The 22680-nt window shown below is 37.6% G+C and overlaps 1 protein-coding gene across 4 annotated transcripts in view; it reads left to right on the forward strand.

Annotated features, from left to right (window-relative positions):
* The window catches only part of LOC124162166 (fat-like cadherin-related tumor suppressor homolog), a 524021-nt gene that overhangs the window by 460441 nt on the left and 40900 nt on the right, over window positions 1–22680 (forward strand). For all 4 annotated transcript variants that reach the window (XM_046538584.1, XM_046538587.1, XM_046538585.1 and 1 more), the window contains exons 2-5: window positions 19974–20080; window positions 20753–20987; window positions 21679–21740; window positions 22308–22472. In XM_046538584.1, coding sequence (XP_046394540.1) covers window positions 19974–20080; window positions 20753–20987; window positions 21679–21740; window positions 22308–22472 — 569 coding nt within the window. The remainder of the gene's footprint in view (window positions 1–19973; window positions 20081–20752; window positions 20988–21678; window positions 21741–22307; window positions 22473–22680) is intronic.

The raw sequence follows: 22680 nt of genomic DNA on the forward strand, positions 1-22680 counted from the left end.
TGTTTAATTTTTTGTGCCTTTAGCTAATTCTTGGTATCCGACGATATCATTACCATAGATTTCCAACGTAAAGGTATTATTGTAATCCATTCTACCAATTCAGGTAGGCTTCAATCTTTACATTTTTAGGTACATCCTCTGTTTAGGCAATGAAAAGCAAAGGAGTATAAGGGAAAACACTTAAAATTTAGATTTAAGTACTTCATATGATATAGGAAAATCTACTCTGGTGCCAAAAAGATGTTAGTGGTAGCTTTGATAGGTGCAGCTATCTAGCGGAATTTAATTCAACTACTTGGTAAAAAAACTCCATTTTGTCTGAACTTTAAACCAGTTTTACCCAAAAGTTAGCTTTTGTCACTTACATCCCTTTGCTTTACACTGCCTAATATTCGTGGTTCCAACCACGTTTAGCTCGTGCCGCCAAATATCTCCCGCGCGGACCAGTTCCCCACGCGTCCGCTTGGAGCGCCTCCCATACACAATCGGGTCACGTGCCGTATGCGTCCGCTTTCTTTCCAAAAGTTTTGGTCATGAGGGTCAAACGGAGAATCCTGCTTTCTCTCACGGGTCACCACGGTTCCTATACATATGCAACTTTTCCCCCCTTTTTTTCAACCTCTTTCCAAGCGGGGATCGGCAAAGCACAGTCGGGATTTTGTGCGAACGGGCCGAAATCGGTAGCCGTGACACGTACCACGAATGTCGGCCGCTTGACTGAAGATGTTTCAGTCTTTTTCCCTCCGCGCCATTACTCTCGACTTGGCATCCTAATGCGGCCCATTAATTTGACTTCCGGGAGGCGGAGGGAAAAATTCGTCCTCCTGAACAAAAATGCAGGTCTCATACCCTCGTCTCAAGCTGCTCGCGGCAAATGAGCGATGTAGATTAAATATTCCCCCACAAGAGGCGTTGTAATTATGTTCTTAATAAAAGTGCGTTGAAACTTTTTTATTTTTATTTTGGGTAAAAATTCATTCAAAAGTTTAGGAACTAGGCCCATGAGATGAAAAATTTATGGGGTCACCATTCGTAAATAGTTTTCGAGATAGGTAGCGACATTGGGGTAGCCTGGAATTTTGTTCAGGGGGGGTCAAAACCAGGGGAGAACATTTTTTAAAAACAGTGTACTAAGTAGAGAGTTTTAAGCTAATTTTAGTACTTTTCGTAATCGAAAAAACTTCATTTGTCAAAGAGATATTTTGTGTTTCAATATTTTGTTTGATTTTATGAAGGAAAGTAATTGCGCTCGTATATTTGGGGCGGGGTCCGAACCCCCAGAACCTCCCCCTAGCTACGGCACTGGAGAGCCCTGGTATAGTTCTATCAGTTGAAATGTTTTTGAACATAAGAATCATAGTGATTATTTACCATTACATGCTAAATAATATATTTAACCACCAATATATTCTTATTTAAAATGACAATTACATGAATAAAACATTTTTAAAATTATTAATTCTATAACGTGTTTAATGATAACTTTATATTGATTCTTAGGATAATATATTCTCCATGTTTAGATGCATTGTGTCCATTTCAATTGGCAATTAATGAAGTGAATGCTCGGGTGCCAATGAATATGTCATTTTAAAAAATTAATATTCTCGCGAAATATTCAGAATTTTCATAGACGAATTTTTTCGTGAAATTCATAGTAAATAATGAGTGTATTTTATTCAGTCTTCAAAATTTCAATACATTTTATTTCTTTCCATTTTATTCTTATTTTTTACTATTTGGGAATGCCATAGGTATTTCAATAGTCTCATTATAGTATGAATGTATATTTCCGCATTTCCTCTCAGTTTACGGTCTTCTTAGGTTTTAAGCTTGACTCGGGGCGACAATGCATCGAATAACGGAGAAAACATTACCTGGGGAACCAATACAATTATAAAAAGTTTAGTGATATTTCTCCGCTATTAGAATTTTATATTCTCATTACTTGGAGACTGTAAATTCTAATTCTTTTTTTTTCTATCCTTGCAGGTGAGTGTTACCACATCTCCAGAGCACATCTTTAGATGCACCTGCCACTATTTGGAGATTCAGATAAATATATCGCGGTTGACATCGACAGATAAGTATCTCCATTCCCGCAACCGTATTGGCTCTTCCTTCTTCGTGAACGTTCCAAGAAATTCCGTCCCGAGTGCTTAGTTTGGTTCGTGACCCCACGAAGTGGATAGCTCGGACTCTGAATGGATAATCGGCCTGATTTTAGGTTTCTAAAGATACTTTTGTTAATATATTTGGCCGTCTAACAACTACCCTCAGCGGGCAAAATTTCATACAGGAAGTAGTTCACCTCGGCCTTAACTCGAAATATTATCTCCAGATTTTGTGCCAAATACGTGAACTAATTAAATAAATGAATCATTTTTACATTGGAAATAATTGCGTTAGAGAAGCAATATCTTGGATGCCGTCGTACTATTATGTGGCAATTCAATAGAATGGTTCACATAGTGCGATGGAAACGATATTCTAATCAGCCTTATTCGTATCTTAAATATTCGGGGCAAAATATCATCGTATTTTCGCTCAATGTCAGGTCTTGAATGATGATAGTTTAAGAAATTTTTTCTTTGACATTTTGCCTATGTCCTTGCGAAAGACTATACGAGCTTATCTCCGTCCGTATTTCTCTTACCATATATTGCGAACTCTTTCCGCTCCACAATTCTTTCTTTTTTTGAGACGTTGGTAAAAGTTATATTAAGCTCCTGTCGTGAAATACCAACAACCGGAACAGAAAATAAATAACTGTGTATTCAACATTCTAATGACTCAAAGAAATCTAATATAAAATATTCAACTATTTATGAATTGTATCTACTTATATTAATTAATATAAGCATTTATTTCTTTTAATCGATAGTTGTTATGTACTGCTATTTAGTGAATGCAGATATTCGGTTTCCGTAAGTGTTACCTTGGTTACTTGCATACGCGTTTATAAATTGTGGATCCTTACGGATTGGATGGAATTATATCTTTCATTTTACAATTTTCTTATGCAGTATTGTTTACGTAGGAATTTTGGATTAACGGTAGTATAAATCCCCAAGCGACCACGTTTGATACAAATTTCAAAACCTATTTCCTGAACAATATTTTGAATTTCGTCAAAATCTTCCACTATCTAAAGGATTGTTTATATTCCCTGAAATCTTATTTTCTTTTGCGTTCATCGTATGAGACAAGAGTTTTTTGCTCCCTTCCGGAGGTTGTGTAAAGAGTGAACTCGATCATTCGTAAATAAAGCTTTTCGCGTGCAGAGTAAACACCTGCATGGAATAAAAACGGGTTTGTCGTGTGATTCTCACGGTTCCCGAAATGAAAATTTCCATTTTTCTCTCGTTTTCGTGGGGAAAAACACGCTCTCAAAGCGTTCGCGGTCTTAAAATCGATTCCAACGCTTTCGAATTTTCAAAGTTTTCAATGCGTTCCCGTTCTTTGCTTCGATATCACTCATTTGTTCGACAAAGGGTTCTTTTTTTCGTTGCAAATACATTCGGGGAACATTAAAAACGCTCGACACAAAACGCTATATTTGTGTAAATAACACTCGTCGGACAGTGTGTGTGGTTAATATTTTTTTCGTCCATTTGCCTTTTTAATACCGATCTCAAGGAGAGAATTCTTTAACTCCGGGAACAAAATAATCCCGGAACTAATGACGATGTGAACAACGGCTTGTAAGCGAAACCCTCACTTCAAAAACAACTTGAGTGTTCAAATTCATGCCAATCATCAAGAACTACCATGATTATGTATTTGAATTTCAGACTCCCATTTTTCATAGTATAAATAGGTCTCGAAATAGCAGCTATGGACGAATGCTTGTCATTACAGGAATAGAAAAATAGATAGATTCGTAGAAAAATTTATTCCTAATTGTGTTTTATAAAACTAAATTTTTGAAATGACTTTATTCATCAAATTTCGTATGTGGATAAAAACTATAGTACGCGCATTACAAAATCTCTCATTTCAGAGATACACGCGACTCATGCAAAAATCAGCAGTCTATAACGAAAGTGTAGATTTCTGGCAGAGATTCTGATTCATAACGGAGTGTCCAACTGCATTTTTTATTTAGTCAGTCAGTGTGACACTCACGTGTAATCACTCGTCTTTCATTGTTTCTTTAACCCATTTTCGGCCGCCGTAACCATGTGGATACACCATATAGTGCTTGGTGAATGAAGCTTTTGATTCACTTCGCTCTATTTTGTTTTAAAATTTTCAAAAATATGCTGCTTGATTTTGGGCTGCTTAAGGATAGATTAGGCTGCTTAAGCAACCTAAACCATCTATTAGTTTATTTTTGAAGGTGGTAGAAATAATCTCTCTTGCTGTAATAAACAGGTGCAAATCGGAATTTCAATATTGGCCCCTTCTACTTGTAAAGAGGATGCAAGTATAATTGAAGTTAATATGGAGAGACATTGAAAAGACGATTTCAACTTTCCTTCATCCAAAACTATGCTTCCCCCTACGATTTAATCTTTAATTATATCTACGATTATGCGGGCAGAAAATAGACAGTATAGGCTCGTCACTGTACCTCTTTTTGGCTATTAGCAATTGAATGCTGTGGATGAAATCAAATATGGGCAGTGAAAAAAAAGGATGCTACGATTTGCTCAAATAGCCGGATAAAATGTTTACTTAAAAACATAAGGAATGCATTAATCACATTCTTTGCTCCTTAATCCTTGGTATTTATCTGCATGGGTGTCGTTTATTTTATTTTAATTATTAAAGTATTCTACCGATTTAGGTCATGTCTAAGTAATGCTTAAGAAGCAATCTGGCAGCCTCCCCTTTCTCTATATACAATATATTTCTTCAATTCACAATAAGGCCTAGTCCCCTTGATTTTATTTTAAAATCCTATTGTCTTCCATTGCTTTTCCTTGTTTACCCAGCATTCTACCCTCTAACACTGTTCTCAATATCACCACCCCACTAACTACTCACTCCATCCGTAACTTCTACCTCCTGCGTATTTCATTAAATCGATAAAAGCTGTCTCTCTTCATCCACCATATTCAGCACTCCATGAAAAAGAATATATGTTTATAGTTGCATACGCGGAAATGATCTGTTTTGAATGTCGCAGTCATAAACCAGCACCTTTAATGCGAGAATATCTCCTCACAATTCTAAACATGTAGAGAACTGAAGGGTAAAATCCCACGCCCTTTTATGATCCTTCCCATATCACCCCGCATCCTTGGCGTGCCTTCCGGTGTGTCCAGAAGCCGTACACCACACCCTACTCCTATCTGGGAAGTCGCGGAAACCACAGATTTCGGGAAGGGAATCCCTCTAGAGCTTCAGTGCGGTCTCTCTTGCCTCCAACCTCGAACGCTAACACTTTATGTGCAGATGTGAAGCTGGGTTTTGGAAAAGAATAGCGGCGAATCGAGAGTAGGGAAAACTTAGTATGATATTACAGTACCCTTGGTGATGAAAAAATATCAGTATACCGAGTTTTTGGAGCAATCTATTTTTAATGGATATGAAGAGTTTTAGGAAACTAGCGTGATTTAACTTGAAACATTAAAGGTGCGTTCCCTTGATTGGTTCTTCCTGGGGCAAATTGTCTGCATATGTCTTCCTATAGACAACACGAGAATTGTCTACCATATCTGGAGAATGATAGAAAGAGTGCCTTATTATAGGCTTAGGCTTCGACTTCTCAGCAAAACGAAAAATCCACAGAGAAAAAATCATTCGCCTTGACCGGGATACGAACCCGTATCCAACGATTTTCGGTCAGGTGCTTTAGCCAGTTAAGCTTCTGAGGCATCATTTTCTCCTGTGGAAAATTGATGACTATACCGGACGAGGTGCCATGGACTGCTGAGCATATGATGCCACAAGCAGTCCAAATCGTGCGCACAGCACCACAGCCGGAGAGCATCCCGAGCATCCCGGTCAAGGCGAATGATTTTTTCTCTGCGGATTTTTCGCACAGTTTGTGCATTTATTTAAATAAATGTGCGTAAATTTATCACTGTGGCTAGTCCCGGTATGCTTAAATTTTCAACAAAAATTGGAATTTGAACCAAAAGATCGATTAATCGAAAAAATCTACCGCTGTTTTTTTAAATACAGTTCGTACCAAAATATGTTTATTATTCATTCGAAAAACACTCAAAATGCATTTGTAGGAGCAGCGGAAAAAATTCAAAAAAAATGTACCCAGAATGCATGATTGAATAATTAAAAGTAAAATTTTACAAATTCACCCACATTAAAGTTTTGGGGTCACCGCGTGGAACCATTCAGCTCCGCTAAAACTTTTAAGAAAGATAAACTGACTGAGGTGCTTTCTTGGTGATCGAGGGCGTGACTTTCCAAGTTTTTCGGCCTTAGATAAAATTTTTTCACATGGGACGGATGTCGTTATCATAGGCTGGTAGTGATGCTGCTGTGATCAAACCGAATGGTCAAACTCGAAGTTGAAATAACGAGTTTGGATCGAAAGTCGAAGATCGTGGCTCCATCTCGATCTTTGACTGTTAAAACTCGATTTTCGACTTTAATGGAAATCGATTTTTCCATCACTAAGTATCCTGAGGTCGGCGTTCATGGAAATGAATAGAACTGAGATCCAATCTAGAAGGAAGAATGCTGGCCTAGAGAAGGAGGCCGCTTTCACACGCACCGGCCGTAGACTATTTTCACACACAGGTATTACCGGTGGCGGTAGCCAGTTCGACTTTGGGCGTGATACAAGAGAGATTTTATCTGAATGTAAAACCACTTCTCGGGCACTGATAGTCTTTTTATGCGTGTGAAAATGTGCGTTTAAATACATAAAAACCAAGATTCAGGTGTAACACGGCATCCAACTTTGCGAGTCCATCACCAGCTGTAATTACATATTGGCAAAAAAAACTTTTATAATTTTAGTTATACCATTAGGATAATGGCAAAAATATAATGATGATCTGTCCCTCATCATCACTGGTCAACAATCCTAGGATTGGTTTGACGGAGCTCTCCACTCAGTTCTCCTATCAGCTAATCTTTTCACACGTACGTATTTCTTTTCTTACTGTACGAATTGAATTGTTATCACATGAATGCTGTTATTCGAGTTGTATCACTTTAGTGATTCATAATAGTGAATAACAGCATTATTTGGATCTCTGCAAAAAAGATCTTACAATTAGTGAAAAAAAAGAGCTCATGAAAAGATTTAGTGAGGAAACATGCGGGACATTTTTATTCCACTTTTTCAAAGAGTCATTCCGAGCGCTTTCCTGAAGCCGTGAGGCACTACAATAGCGAGACGAAAAAATCTTTAACCGATTCCTGAATCTATAAACTCGAGTTGAGATATTAAAATGTCTATCACAGTGGTAATTAACGTTTTTCTTCAATATTTTAGGCTAGTCACGAACTTACTACCTAGAGTAAACTACTCATTTTTCTCGGTTTGGAAACGGTTCTCTCTACCGTGCGGAAACGTGGATACTAAAGAAGGAGGGTGAGAGAATATTGGAGGCATTTGAGATGTGGGTATGGAGAAGAATGGAGAAGGTAAAATGGATAGAGAGGTGGAGGAAGGACGAAGTGTAAGACATGGTGGGTGAGGAGAGGCAGCTTACAGATGAGATACGAAGGAGACAGGAAGTATGGATGGAGGGAGTACTTAGCGGGGAGGGGATGTTGAAAACGGTGTTAAGGCCGTTTACACGGTAATCGGAATTGCGCAAGCTGACGTACGTGCGAAGGCGCAATCAAAATAGCGTCGTGTAAAGCGGTGTATTGCTAGAACACATGCTAGAATGCGTGGATGCGAGCCGGCAAAATAGCCCCTGTTCTAATTTCGCTCATGCATTCGTGCAATTCTACGCCATTTTAGAAATTAATGCAGCTCTACCCTGCGCAATTCCGTGCCGCGTGTAAAACGGCATTTAGAGAGTAGAATGTTAAGTAAACGAGGGAGGGGAAGGAAAAGAATAGGATTTTTAGATAGATTGAAAAGGAGTAGGCCTTACAGTGAATTGAATTCGGCAGTGCTTGAAGAAAAGGGAGGCTTCCAGAAAAACTTCTTTAGTACTCCATGGAAACCTACCTTAATCGGAAGAATACTACTTAAAATTGCCGAACATCCACATTCCCGGCGTATTCCGATGAAACCCCATGTTCTCGCCGCATCCTCACGCTCCTTGGTGTGAAATAGCGCTCATGTAGGTCGGCCGCACCTTTTTGGGAGGGGGGATCAAAGGCTTCCGAATTCTAATCGTGCCGTGGGAAACCTTATCCGATACTTTGTCTGCTCATGGCCGATGGCGGTGGCGTTCGGTTGCCGCTACTACCGCACCCACAAAGGGTGGTTTTGCGTCGGCCGCCGGTGGGGTCGTGACGGGCACGAAAGTCAACACTTTCCGGCCGCACACCTGCCCGGGGCGCAAACTCGTCGGAATCCACAGCGGTGCGGAGGGACTGTTTCTTTTTTTTCTCGACGCCGAACGGTTTACCTGAAATCGCAAAGGTTTATGTATTCCGCTACCACTCTTTGGTCGTTTAGAACATATTACTTTAATAATTATATAATAATGTTGATAGCAGAAAATCTTTCAGATATAATAGTCAAATACCAAAGTATATTTAGATGAAAGAAATTGTATCTGCTATGTAAATTGTACCTATAACATAAAATTGTAATTACTATTGAACTAATTGAGTTTTTTCTTTCTTTTGACCTCTATGTTTAATGTTGATTCGGTGTCTCGAGACCTATGCTCCAAGACACTGAATCCACATTTGGAAGTATTACTTTTTTGCAATGGTAGTGTCAATTTAAGTAAAGAGAATAGTGATAATGTAACATGTACACATTATTCCCGCAGTAATATTTAGCTACCGTTATAGTACTTAGCCACAAAATAGGCATAACTACTACACCAAAGTACTACAAATACTTTAATAATAATATATTACATTAGTAAGAGAGCACTAATTCTCTGCAGACAAAGCAAGGTATCAAATTGTTCCACTGCCTATAATTGAAAAATATTCTTTTAATCCTTATAAAAAATATCTGGAAATGCCATATGGGAATATTTTCGACTGAACATGAGACCAACTACTACTCTTCATGGGAAACAAGAGAACAATTAAAACAGATACTTACTTGTTGCAGAAAAGTATATAGCCTCCGAAGGCCGTAATGATTTAGGGTACTTTTATGATTCACTATTGGGACCGTAGAGAAAATGAATAAATGTGGTCATATTCGAAAAGAAATGAAACAACTTCGTAACTAATACTTTGTTATTATTTTATCAGTTGAATTATCAATTTAAATACAGAATATAATTAAATTTTTCCGACACCATTGCGCCTAGCTTGTAGCTTCCGTGTCTTCATAGGGATTATTTAAGATTTTCAGTTTCTGAGGGGTAGTCTGCTACCACGACTTGAACCCAGAACATCTTTGTTCGAAAGTTGAGACACCATCCCAAGCTGTGATGCAATGAACGCCTCAGTAATGGTCTCTAAGCTACCCTCGCCTGAGGAACTTCTGATGCCCCCGCGTAGGACCTACCCGCAGAGTTCCCGACGCGTCTCCGCTGTTATTCGCGCCGTTTCGCGTCTGCGTCCTCCGGGAACGGTCGCTGGGGACCCGGCCCAGTCTGCTCAGAGAGTGGTTATATTATTTGGCTCCGAGAGGCTTTCCTTCGCCCGTAGGATTTCAAGTCCCCCGCGAGTGCGCGTGCCGACTGCGGGCCGTTCTCCCCCCGGTGGAAGAAGCGGGTCTCATGCGGCGCCTATTCAAGTAGCGACTCGCGTACGCCGCTCCTCTCGAGTTATGAAACGGGGTCGCGGGGGAAATTTAAAGGTCAACTCCGAGGAGGTTACCAAGGGTGAATTCCCCAGTTCGTCCCCTCGCGGTTTGTGATATCTTTTCGGTGTTTCTAGACAAGCGTGGCATTGTGTTGCCCGGAAACTTCTAGTCGCTGTGACGAAGGGATGCGCTTATAACTGTCGACTCAAACATTTTGTGAAATTGAGGTTTGGTCATCCATGATAAAAGCACAAATGGTGATTTCCACACTTTAATTCAAAGCTCAAATACCGACCATAGTTTCAACGTGTTGATTCATTTAAAGGTTACGTAAATTATTTTTGAATATTTATCAATAGTTTTTGTATCCTTAAATGTCTAAAATTGATCAGTTTCATCTGTTTTTAAGAATAAAAATGAAATTTTAGCCTCCAAAATCCGTAAAAAATGGGTATTTTAAAAAGTTTTACCCGGGAATTGCCCCTCTCTCCCGGTGGGCATTCCTTACTCCCCGGACCCAGGTCATGATAAACCACTTCCCCCCAAATTTGATGCCGAATCCACCCTTAGAGCGAGCAAGTATTTGGGTGAGCGTTGGTGGCCTATATTGATCTGTTAAAGATGAATAGTTCTTCCCTAGATGTTTCAGAGGGTCGTTGGATTTTTCCGTGACCTTAGGTCAATTTTAGTGGGAATTCTCGATAACGTATCCCGCTTTTGTGCTCTCTCATTCTCTTTGCCTTAGTTCAGCGGGTGAATCATTTTTCTGCTGAACCGGTGGAAACGGAAATTAAGTTTAGTTGAGCTCGCTTCAGAGCAATTGAAATAGGCATTGAAAAATATTTTCAACTTAGGCTAACAGAATTCTGAAAAAATGCCAATAAATAAACCAGTGCAGCTGAGTTATTAAGTCAATCAATAGTTTAACAAAAGTTTTTGCATTATAAACTTTAATTATCCGTCTTCCTCTCTTCTCAACATTTTTATGCACGTATACAGGTTACTTCGCCGAGTTGGAGCAGCCGCTTAACTGGTACAAAGTGACACTGTCCCGATATGTCCGAATTAAATAGAGTCTATTATATTTTAATCATGTAGCAAACGATTTTTTTTAGTTATGCTAAAGCTAATGCTCTGGCCTAGATTTACTAGGATTTTATCTTCCATGTATCATTGGTTCAAAATAGTTTGATTGTAGACTAAAACTTAAAGTAATCTGTTAATACTGACCCTATAAACTCTTCTCAGTACTGAAATATTGTTTACTTCCCTTATTAAAGAAAATTTACTTAAATTTTTGAGTTTGATGAAAATTATTTTTTTTAATTCTTAGTAAACATTCATTTTCTTTTTTCTCTCCTCACAATATCACTCAAAGGAATTTGTCGAACATTATCGATGCCGGAGAGAAAAAAATGTCACATTTGGGGGATAATGCTATTACATTTTTTTAAGCATCAATAGCCTGTGTAAAGTTTTATGGAAGTCGTCTGCAAAAACCGTCCTTGTGAACTGGAAATGTTATCCGATGACCCCATAGAAGTTGACTACCAGTTCTTTGTGGCTTCGCTCCAAAGTGAAATTCCCAAACTCGAGAGGCTTTTTCCATCTAACTCATACGACATGGCAACTACCGGCGTTGTGTTCGGAATCGCAACGTTCGGGTTGAATTCACTATTCTCCATTCTGCGTCGTCCAATCGAAAACTGGAAATAACCCCACTTGGCCCTCACTATACCGCCTGACTTCCAAACTCCTCCAATTCATTACTCCGCCCTCGCAAAGAATCTCACCGCACGTTTCCCAGACCGGAAAACGTTCCAATTCCTTATCATTTTTTTTATTCATCCGGGAGCGAAGATAGAACTTCACAGTTTGGCACGGTGTGGCGCAAAGTTGCATCGGTAAAAAGGAATGAGAATTAAATGGAGAGGATACATCATCGCTCCGCGGTGAGGTTAATTTATGTACCGCTGCATCCCGCTATAGCGCAGTCTCTTTTCGTAGTTGTTTTGTTTGTTTGCTTGTTCTGTATTTTCTTTTTAACTCCCGCGCTGCGTCTGGATGAGTTTTGCCTTTTTTTCCTCCGTATACCGGGCTTCCATGTAATCCAAGCCCTTCCATTTCTCTAGCTTTGGGTTTATTTAAAATGAAATAATGAATATTGTCTCTTTTCCTCCTGGATTGAAAATAGTAAAAAAAGGAAACATCTCTTACTGTGCTCCTGGTCTAAAAATTGTTATTTTTTTCTCTCTCTTCACGCACCTCTGGGAACCTTTTCGCCGTTGTTGTTTTGTTTTTGTTTTCGTTTTTCTCTGTCTTGCGAAGGAGTTTCCTGCGCATGCAATTATCGTAATTTTCGCTGTAAATTATACCGAGGCGGGTCTAGATTCTACTTCGTTTTTTTATTTGCCAGCTTCACGTCTCCCACCACCAGATCATTCCTCTTTCCGTTTTGCGCGAGTGTGGGTAGCGGGGATGGTGAACTCTTTTCTATTTTCTCGTTCGCCTCTTCCTGTGGGCGTGCCATCCGTGCACGTTTTCTGTACCGTTCTTTGGAAGAGGAAATCCATCGTATTCCGCCTCGTTCTGCGTCCTCCCACCTTTGCCTCCGCTTTTCGCGCCTCTTTTGTTTTGCGAGACGCGTTGCGTTCTTCCGTTCTTTTTTCCTCACGAGAGTTTAGTCTCGAGGGAAACCTGTGCGAGTGTTTACATATGGTTTCTTGTTTGGATGGAAGGTAAATTATGGTCTACGCAAGAGACTCGACATTTATCATCGGATTCATCATCGAAACTAATTATCGCGGGATGTTATCATGGTAAACAGATGAGGACGTTATTTCCTGCGTCGTCTTATCATTTCTCAGGGTATATCTTCGGTGGAATATTTTACGAAGGTCATGCGCATCTCTGCTGCTCACACTATCCAATTCACAATGATGGGTAGATACGCAACAAAATACTCATCTCTCTTTCCTCCGGTTTGATTTTCATGTATAACCTTTTCACTGAAAGTTGGTCTTCCCTCTATATTTGCAGTACTCGTATTTACTCATATTCATGGACTGCTATTACCAAGTATATTTGGTTTTTAATTTCCTAAGCAATCATTTTGGGATAATTTGTCGAAACATCCGAGTAAAGGGAACATTTTTTTAAAGTTTCCTTCACAAATAGATTCATTTCAAATAATTCTATCCCGGTCTACATTTTTCTTTTACACCTTCAACAACTCAAGCTGAAGTTTTCTCCTCCAAAATTTCTCGTATTTATACCTTCCATTCACATTTTTCACTTATTTTTTTGCCGAACGTAAACGTCAAAGCAAAAGGTTAGTCTTAATACGCATTTGGGATGCTATGAAATACGTGTGGCATAAGGCGTGTGACACTCCGTAGGGAAACATTGCAAGCCGAAAAAATCTCTGGATGAACGTATCAGAAGTGCATGTAAAATCGAAAACACATGTATTTAAAAAATAACGTAAAAACCCTAGGTTGGGCAGAATCACAGAACACACTAAAAAAATATAAAAACACTCACAGTAAGTACTGAATTTTCGGTGGCGTGGCGTGGTTCGGAGACAGTCTCCTACCTAACTCTGAGGAAGGTGGCCACGCCACCGAAAATTCAGTTCTTACTGTGAGTGTTTTTTATCCTTTTTTGTGTCCTGTGATTCTGCCCAACCTAGGTTTTTTTACGTTATTTACCTCGTCGAGGAACATTTCAAAGTGTGTATTTAAAAAATAATGTTTTAAACCCTAATGATGCATGGTTCAACGAAGATGCCGTAATCGTTTTGCTCCTCAACTTAAATCTACGGGTATTTGATGACATTAATTTTACTCGAAGTATTAATTACTTTTTAATTTCTCTTAAAATTTGTCAGAAGTAATTGGAAAATTTCGACCATCTCATGGTCCTCCTCCTGATGTTCTTCCATTATTTCCCTGCGCTGATGAAATTCATGCTGAAAGGAGCCTAAAATAAACACAATCGTGAAGTTGATTACCTAAAAAAAAGTCTCTCATTTTATCATTTTTTATCGATTAATTTACTAGGAAAATAATGTCACGATTTGTTTTTCATGAGTTTGCTGGAGGAAAATGTTATTTCTTCCGTACCTTTTGTTACGCTCTGTCCCTACGGTCAACTGCATCACTGTGAAAGACATATCATACCCTAAATTGGGAAAATTAGTTATTTTGAATTAATTACCATGCAATAACGAAGCTCCCAGTCTGTTCGTAATTCAAATAGCTTTTTATTAGCCATGTGTCTCGTTTCAAAGCTTGCAATTAAAGATGCTATTTTGCCCTAAAGCTGTGTACGCATTGCATCGTTATTATGTCATTGATTAAATTTACGGTTCTATGTTTTATTCCAAGAAAATCGACATCTATCGTATGTCAGGCAATTCATTCTTGTAATTTGAATGCAATCATGAAAAGGAAACTTATGTGGGTCAGTCAGATATCTGAGGGGCCATTTTTGCCATCGAGTACATTTGTTTCTTAACCTATTATTGACCTTAAATGGAAATGCGTGAAAATTTTCACTGTAGTTTTTCATTTTTAGTTTTTAGACTTTTTTCAAATTTATCTCACTGAGTCAATCGATAACATAGGTTTTGTAAACATTTCTATGGATGTCAAGGTGAGAAAAATTGTGTATCAGAGTTCGTATTATGTTAAGTCAACTCAAAAATTACAGCAGCCTTATTTATTTCCTCCTCATCTTCTGGCTGCTATCCGAAAACTAAGTCGTCCCTTTAACTTTTCACTTTGATCGCCTAATCGAGACTGAGAAATGTGCAGAATATTTTAACCATGAAATTGAACGCTTATCGATGGCTTTTACACTACCTGTCATTTCCCTTCAAGCCAACGTCATTTCTTGGTAATTACGAAAATGTATTCGCATTGCATAATGAATAATAACTCTGTTTCAATGCATATCGCGGTAAAATTTATTCCCCTATTTTTTTCTTAGTAAATGCTAATTTATACATTTCTTATGAGTTCCATATCGTTACGCCAATCATAAAGTTTTTAAATAACCACAATTGTATTTTTTTTAACTACTTAGTATACAAATATCCTGAATAATTTTGATGAGTTAAATATATTAGGTTAATTTGTGGAGGCTTTGAATATTCGTTAGTAATTTTTAAGTTGTGGAAAAAAGTTAGGTTATCATCATGAATAAATTCGGTTAATTTCCAGCGAGTCAAGTTGCTGGTAATTTCTTACAGTTTTATTTTGTTTGTTTCTGTTTAATGAATATATAGGTGAAGTTGATCGCGGTTGCAGAAGGTGGCGATCGGTGCTAGACAGGGATCTAGGGTTGACGGATTGGATACTGGTTTTGAGGGGTCTCGGGTGAATGGTGTGACAATAGGGATGAGGGAGGGTGGGAGACAGAGAGGGCTAGACCCTAAGTTTTTTCTGGTCTTGTGAGATAAGCTCTCCGGCCCTGATCAAGGGGCGTGGGAGTTGCGGTTTCTCGGGTTTCGGCAAACTTGTCTGAGATCCGAGCGCGTCATGTCAAAGTGGACCGTTGTAAGTGGAGATTCTATTACAACTGAATGTCCCAAAACAAATACTTTTTGCATTTTTTTAATAAAAGACTGTTGTCCATCCTGACTTTTTCTCTATCGACAAAAAAATAATAAAATTGTTCAAAAAGAAAAAAAGATTAAGAATATCATTCCAAGAAAATGAAAAAAGAACAAGGCGCGTAAATATGCACAAAAAATCATAAAATGGTGAATATCAGCAAAAAATTGTACCTGTGAAATTTCAAATATTTGCAGCCAATCAGGGCCATTCTCGGCTTCCAATGTCGGCTAGGTTTAGTCTTGTCAGTTTTAGTGTGCTTTTGCATGCGCTCACTAGAAGCCTGTCTTTCTCATTCTCCTTCACTAACTCTGGAAAGGTTACACTGGTCCCTATTACACTTATGTCGTCATTATTTTCCCGCGTGAGCACTTTGCTCACATTTCTCGCCGCTTAAGATGTGGTTTATATACACACTGGCAGCTGGCCTCTTACCGGGTATATAACCCGGGCCATTTTTTGAGGAGGACGGACGGAAGGCCAGACTTTTTATTTACGTACGTATAAACTATTCCTGGCGTAGTTTTAATAATTAACCGATTTGGTGTTTATGAGCGGCTTATTTTTGTAAGATTTCTCATAATTTTTTAAATGAATCTATTCGTTACACGACTGTTTCGTTGTCAGACTACAGTCAGAAGTGCACTCACCGAGTTAGCCCTTGTATGATAAAACAAAACGAGATCGCAATAAGGGAAAGAGGGAGCTGGTGTAGTTGGCCGCAATTGCAATGGAAAGCAGTTTTTTCCAGTAGAATGCAGCTATAATTATAAGCAGGATAAGTTTCTTTTTATTATTTCAAATACCACCGTGGATTTATTGGGAGTCATATTGAGAAAGCTCTTAAACTGCTGATAAAAACTGTAATAAATATGTATGTTTCAGGGAATTCTTCCCATTACGTTCCGAGAGCTGAGTTTGAAATGATAGCTTTACTACTAGCCAGTGGAGTAGCGAGGGGGGAGGTCCGGGGGGTCCGTACCCCGCCTCCATCCCCGAAATATAAAAAACACAATTACTTTCTTGCATAAAATAAAATATTGAGAAGTCATGAATTTACGAAAGATTTTTTTACAAATGAAGTTATTATCGATTATGAAAAGTGTTAAAATCAGCTTTAAAACCTCTGCTTAGTACCCTGTTTTTTATTCCCCCCCCCCGGTTTTGGGCGACCCCCAAACGAAATTCCTATCGCTACTAGCTCGTGGATAATATTAATTTAGATTTGGCTATGTTTAATTAAATTGTAGGAACACTAGGAACAGTGATAAATAAATAGAAAAAAGTGATTAAAAGAACGCTTTGGTAATATAATCAATTCAGCAATAGCATGCATCTCTCCCATTCGAGGGGTCAGTTTTCAACATTTTTCCTTGTGTCTAAAACTTCATTTCAAGTTTTCGTCATTATTTAATCAAGTGTAAACAATTGCTATGTTTTAGATACTGGCAAATTTTGACAAAGGTCTGCTGAATAAACCCCAACATTTTCTGGATTATAATGTAAGTTTAAATGATTAATTCATCACGAAAAACGAAAATAATAACAATATCGATCGAGGGGGCCCTTTTCGGATTGCGGTGTAAATTCATAGGATCCGGGGTCGAGTCTAGGCGAAAGCGAACGAATCTTTTTACCTGGAATAATATTCCATATGAACGCTACTTGCGCAAGCTTTCTTTGACGGTTGCTAATTAAAATTCATGGCTTTGGTCCAATCTTATGGAATAAACGTTTACTTTTCACCACCCTATTGACGTGTGTGACAATTTTTATGTGATTAGCTTGCTAGTGACCGTGCTATTTTGTGCGCTATTACCTCCATTAGCTGTGACACAAAACCATGAATTTCTCATCACAGTTTGCGCCAAGGGTTTGCACTAATCTTTTGAAGCTGCTCTTGTTTTCATCTTTGAACTCTCCTGTGATAACATGGACTCCATTCACCACACGTGGTGCAACCGTGAGTCCGAACCCTAAAAGGTATGCTCTCAGAAGCGATCACGCCAGAGGCCGCTATTCACTCGAGATGGAGTGGCTTCGTATCAGTGGTGGAGTGGAATATATATCTATGCCTCGTAGTCATCAAGTAACCCCATCATCTATGAACACTCTCAACGTTGAATCCCACCGTATATGAGACGTGAGCTTGGCAGTATGCTGGGGTAATGGTGGAGGAAGCCGACCAAAAAGTAATTACTTCGATCACAAGCAAGCAGGAACTGTTTGGTAAATATTTTCGCGTTTGATTCAGAGATGATTCAAGGGGCGCGTTAATTTCGCCACACGCTCAGTGAGCAAGTAAACTTCCTGCGGTAATGATTGGACCTTGGTAACGTAAAGATAAATATCACGTGTGGTGAATATATGTAACGTACATGGTATGAATAGACATGTGCAACTTTCTCATTTATCTCCTGTGACTTAATGAAAGGTTTCTATTTATCTGTTGTCAAATTTCTCCATTCCTTGCCTACTTATCCATTAGGTACGCGTTATAAATGTACCTATTTTCTTTTTTATTTTCTAATGTCGTTTGCACCCGCAAAATTCAAAATACGGTTGAGAGTGAATCATTTGGATTTTTTAAATGAAGTTTGCTATGCTTTTTCTCAAAGCAAATGCATCTCTTTCATCACCGTAATCCACCAATTTGTCAACCGTATCTCCAAGCGTTCTTTATATAATTTTATTCTCCCATCCTCTTTTGCTTATGACCCCTATGAAAAAATTGTATAAACCTGTTTCAAAATTTTATACAATTTATACAATTACCATGGTAATTGTATAAATTGTATAAAATTTTGAAACAGGTTTATACAATTTTTTCATTGGGGGAGCGTTCTTTACTCAACGACGATTTAAAACTCTCCATTTACAACATACGATCGCATGTAATAGATTACGGCTCTCCATTTACAACATACGATCGCATTTAATAGATTACGGATATATAATGCGATTTCGTTATGGTATATGTGTAATTATAGCTTGTGGCTATATTGGTGTGCAAATCTAGGGACTTGCACATTGGTTTTTAAGAGGTATATTGGTCATTAACTCATCGAGGTCGCTATGGGTGTCCTTATCCTTGACGCTATGCATATCTGCGTTTCAGTTATGTTTACGCGATTGCATACGTACCTTTTCTTCACATAGCAACCAGCATCGTCCCTTGAGAACAAACGTAGCCTGTGGCTACTTCCCGTGAACCTTCTCTTCATTGTCGGAAAATGTTTATATTTTTTTTTGGATTAAAAGGTTTTATCTATTTCTATCCCTTTATTAGCTCTTTATCATTGTTTTCTTCACTCAGTTTTTTTCTTCTCTTCGACGAATTCACCCAGAGTTCTCCTATTTTCTCATCTACTACCCGTTCGGAAGGATCTAAAATAACCTCCACAGTTCCCTAGATAGTCTTTTTCCTCATCACTCCGAGAACCATTTTCTTCCCGTTTTACGGATTTTAAAGATTATTCGCGAGGACAGTAAACTGTCAATTGCAGTTAAAATGACGCCAACCATAAATTATCATTGGTGTTATTTTAACTGCAAGAAAATGTTCTCAGATTATGACTTTAAATTTATTTTTCAATTATTAAATAAATTATTACTGAAAAAGTTTTTTCAATGATTAAATGCACGAGAAGACAGAATCGAGCTCAACCATTTTTGTTAGTAAATTTTGAAGACTACAAATTGTTACTCTCAACTAATTTAGCTGACCTCCCCGAAAGAATACCGATGTGTTTTGTGTCTTCTTCCCATGTAGATGAGCGCTTTTACTCCATTCTCTCTAGTGCGATATTCAATAAAGTCTTCTCGTAGTAGTGACTTAGACGGTGACGTACAGACGTTTATCATGAGATATTTCTTCTGCATGCTTGAACTTCTATTTCCTCGATGCACTCTGCGACCCGTATTTTCAACTCGTCGGCTGTAACACTCAGTAAGATTCAATAACTCTGGTTCAAATCCCCGAGTGCATTACATTTCCTTCATCTCTCTTTTTCTCTTGGGCCTTCGCGCGTAACGTACCGTCTTATTTTCGTAGCACGTGTGTCTCCTTCTAGCCCATCTTTGAATGGGATATCAAATTACTTGGTGCTAGTGAAGTGAAAGAATCGAGTTTTTCTAGGTTTGGAGTGGATAAAAGTATGGATAAGAATGAAAATATAAGTAGATATTCATTATGTTTTTATTGCCGATTGTGATAGGGTTTAAATTGCAAAGAAATTCATATTTTTCCGTTTCTAGATTGCCTTCTTCTTCTCCAGAAATTCGCGTAGAAAAATTTACGTCATAAACTTTTTTTTCAAAGATAAGTTTATGACGTCACGAACTCATGACGAGCGGGTCACCGCTTCTCCGTTACTTCTCGATCTTGTCTATGGTCCTTGAATGGTTCGTTGTTGTTTATTCTCTTGTGAGATTCCTCGTATAGTATTAATAAAGAAAATATTAATTATTTTTATTTATTTATTTAATTTAACATTTTTTCTGTTCTAACTGGTTTCTTTTTTCCCACACAGGAACTATTAGAACTCTGGCAGTCCTAGATAGAGAAAGCCGACGACATTTTTGGATCACTGTCTATGCCAAAGACCATGGAACTGTTCCACTTCATGCAAGACTTGAGGTAACATTTTAACTTAGAATTGATGGCAAAATTTAGTTGTTAGACTAATTAATAGTGTTTATATATCAATTTGATGCCTTCTGCATGAGATTATTATTCACCATAATTCTTTACTGCTTTGTTTTTATAGTTGTCACTCACTCTTCATTAAGTTAATTTCAGTTTGTGTAAAATATATATGAAACTGTGAACTTAAAAAGTGCCGGTTACGTATCTTTTCTTCAGGATGGCGAATCAGTCGACCCTCACTGATGTCTCATATGTTTGAAATTATATGCATTTCAGCGTCAATAATATATGATGTGTAACTAACTAATTTATGGAAACTGTGATTAATGTTTGGACTCATTCAAATTGAAAATTCATATTTTTATTTTATTATTATTTTCATCTTTATTTGCCTCAAATCCTAAAACAGTCAAGGATACCTTTTACATTGTATTTATAAACAAAGGATTTAAAATTGAAGTTCAGCAAAGAAAAAACAGTAACAAAACTCTCATATAATAAAGTATATTATCACATATTATTTCACTTAGATGGCTGCCTCACCCTTCTTTTTTGTAATTCAGGGAGGGAGGGGAAAAGGAAGAGGGTTGTATGTGTTGGAATTGATTTTAATCAGTAATATTACCTATCGTAAGTAATTATATGTACATATTATTTTTACAGGTTTTCATTTCCGTACTGAATGAAAATGACAATACCCCACTGACGGATGAACCTGTCTACTTCCCGCACATTCCTGAGGGATCTCCCTCTGGTCTGGTGATTGTTCAGCTACAAGCCACAGATGCTGACATCCCTGATGTGGTGGTATCCTCTGATGGAGGGTATTTCCCCAAGCTTTCATACCGCATAACAGCAGGGAATCCAGAAAGTTTTTTCTCCATTGATAGTGAAACAGGTAAAGTAGATGGTTCTCTTGATACAAACTATTATTTTTATTCTAGTCAATAAATGCAAATGAAAAATCACAGTTACTGCATCTATTAACAAGCCTACACCAAGTATTAATCATAGTATAAATTTCTCTTTTTTAGCCTTGAGATTCATTTATAGTTACATATACATAGTTTATTTATATTTACAAAATCATTTCTAGATTACCAACTGCAGGTTATTAGTGTTCCAACTAGTAATTATATCAACAGATCCAGATATACTATATTTACATACTTATACTAGAATTAAAAGTGTCAATAAATGTAATGCTTGAAGCACTAATGCAGTTTTATGTCGCCAATATGAATTTGACTACAAATAGTATACATACATTATTTTGAGCTGGCTGTGGTTCATTTTGCTATTCGTTTCCAGTATCTTTTTTTATTAAATATTTATAAAGAACTCATATTCCTTTTTCTAGCAATAAAAATTTTAAAACAATTCCAAGTACATTAAATAAAAGTTATTACAGTGCATTGAAAGCCATCCTCAAAGTCATATATGTAATTGCCTGTTTTAATATGACCTAAGTATTAATCATCGTATAAATTTCTATTTTTTTAGCCTTGAAAATCAATTAGAGTTACATATGTATGGTATACTTGTATTAACCAAATCTTTAATAATCTTCTGCTCTTGGATAAATTTAGGTACCATTTTGACAACTGGTAGGAAATTGGACCGTGAAAATCAGGCTGAGCACCTTTTGGAGGTAATTATTTGTTTTTTACTTCTGAATTTCAAATGTGATCAATTCATAAAATAATTTAACCATCTTTATTTGGCTTTGATAAAATCCATCCCTTGAACATGACAAAACTTTGACAATCAGTATACATTGAAATGTTTAATAAAACTTTTATAAAACAATATATTTTTCATGAGAAATAGGAGGGGCACAACCTTATTTCTTGATACTCAAGTACAACAGTGTATGAATAGCCGAAAACCCACAGTGCTCCTCTGCAATATTGTTTTATGAAAATATTATTCACAGATGCTGTGAATATGAAGCCCATACCTGGTGCAAGTAATTATACGGCATCATCGTGATGAGTGGGTTGTGTGTTTACAAATTTTGATCACTAATATCTTCACTCTTGGGTCATGAGGGGACTTAGAATTTCACAATTTATATTGCCCTACTGTAATCTACAAGCCTACCAAGTTTCATTGAAATTAGGGTATAACACCTCGGTAATGTTCCTTATGAGTCTAAAACTGATAAAAAGTTTCTAGTGCATCTTGAAATAATGATTCTTTTCCATCACCCTTTTAGGTCACTGTAAACGATGGGGGACAACCACCTCTGTCATCCACAACGCGTGTTGTGATAACTGTGGATGATATTAATGACCATGCTCCGGAATTCGAACAAAAGTTTTACAAAGTGAAGATACCAGCCTCGATGAAGGATACACTGAATGATAGACCTGCATTTCAGGTAAAAGGCATTCCTATCAGTAATTTCCCCTGGAGTTTTATATCCAGCAAAAATATTGATGGAAAAACATTTTTACTTAGAAGTTCAATTAGATATTATCTCTATTTCCAATTTAACAATCGAAGAATTCTTTGAGCATCATGAAAAGCAATTGGTCCATACTATGTCACTTCCCACCCATTCAGTGATATATTCACACTTAAAAATT

The sequence above is a fragment of the Ischnura elegans genome, chromosome 7 (genome assembly GCF_921293095.1).
Source record: "Ischnura elegans chromosome 7, ioIscEleg1.1, whole genome shotgun sequence".
NCBI lineage: Eukaryota > Metazoa > Arthropoda > Insecta > Odonata > Coenagrionidae > Ischnura > Ischnura elegans.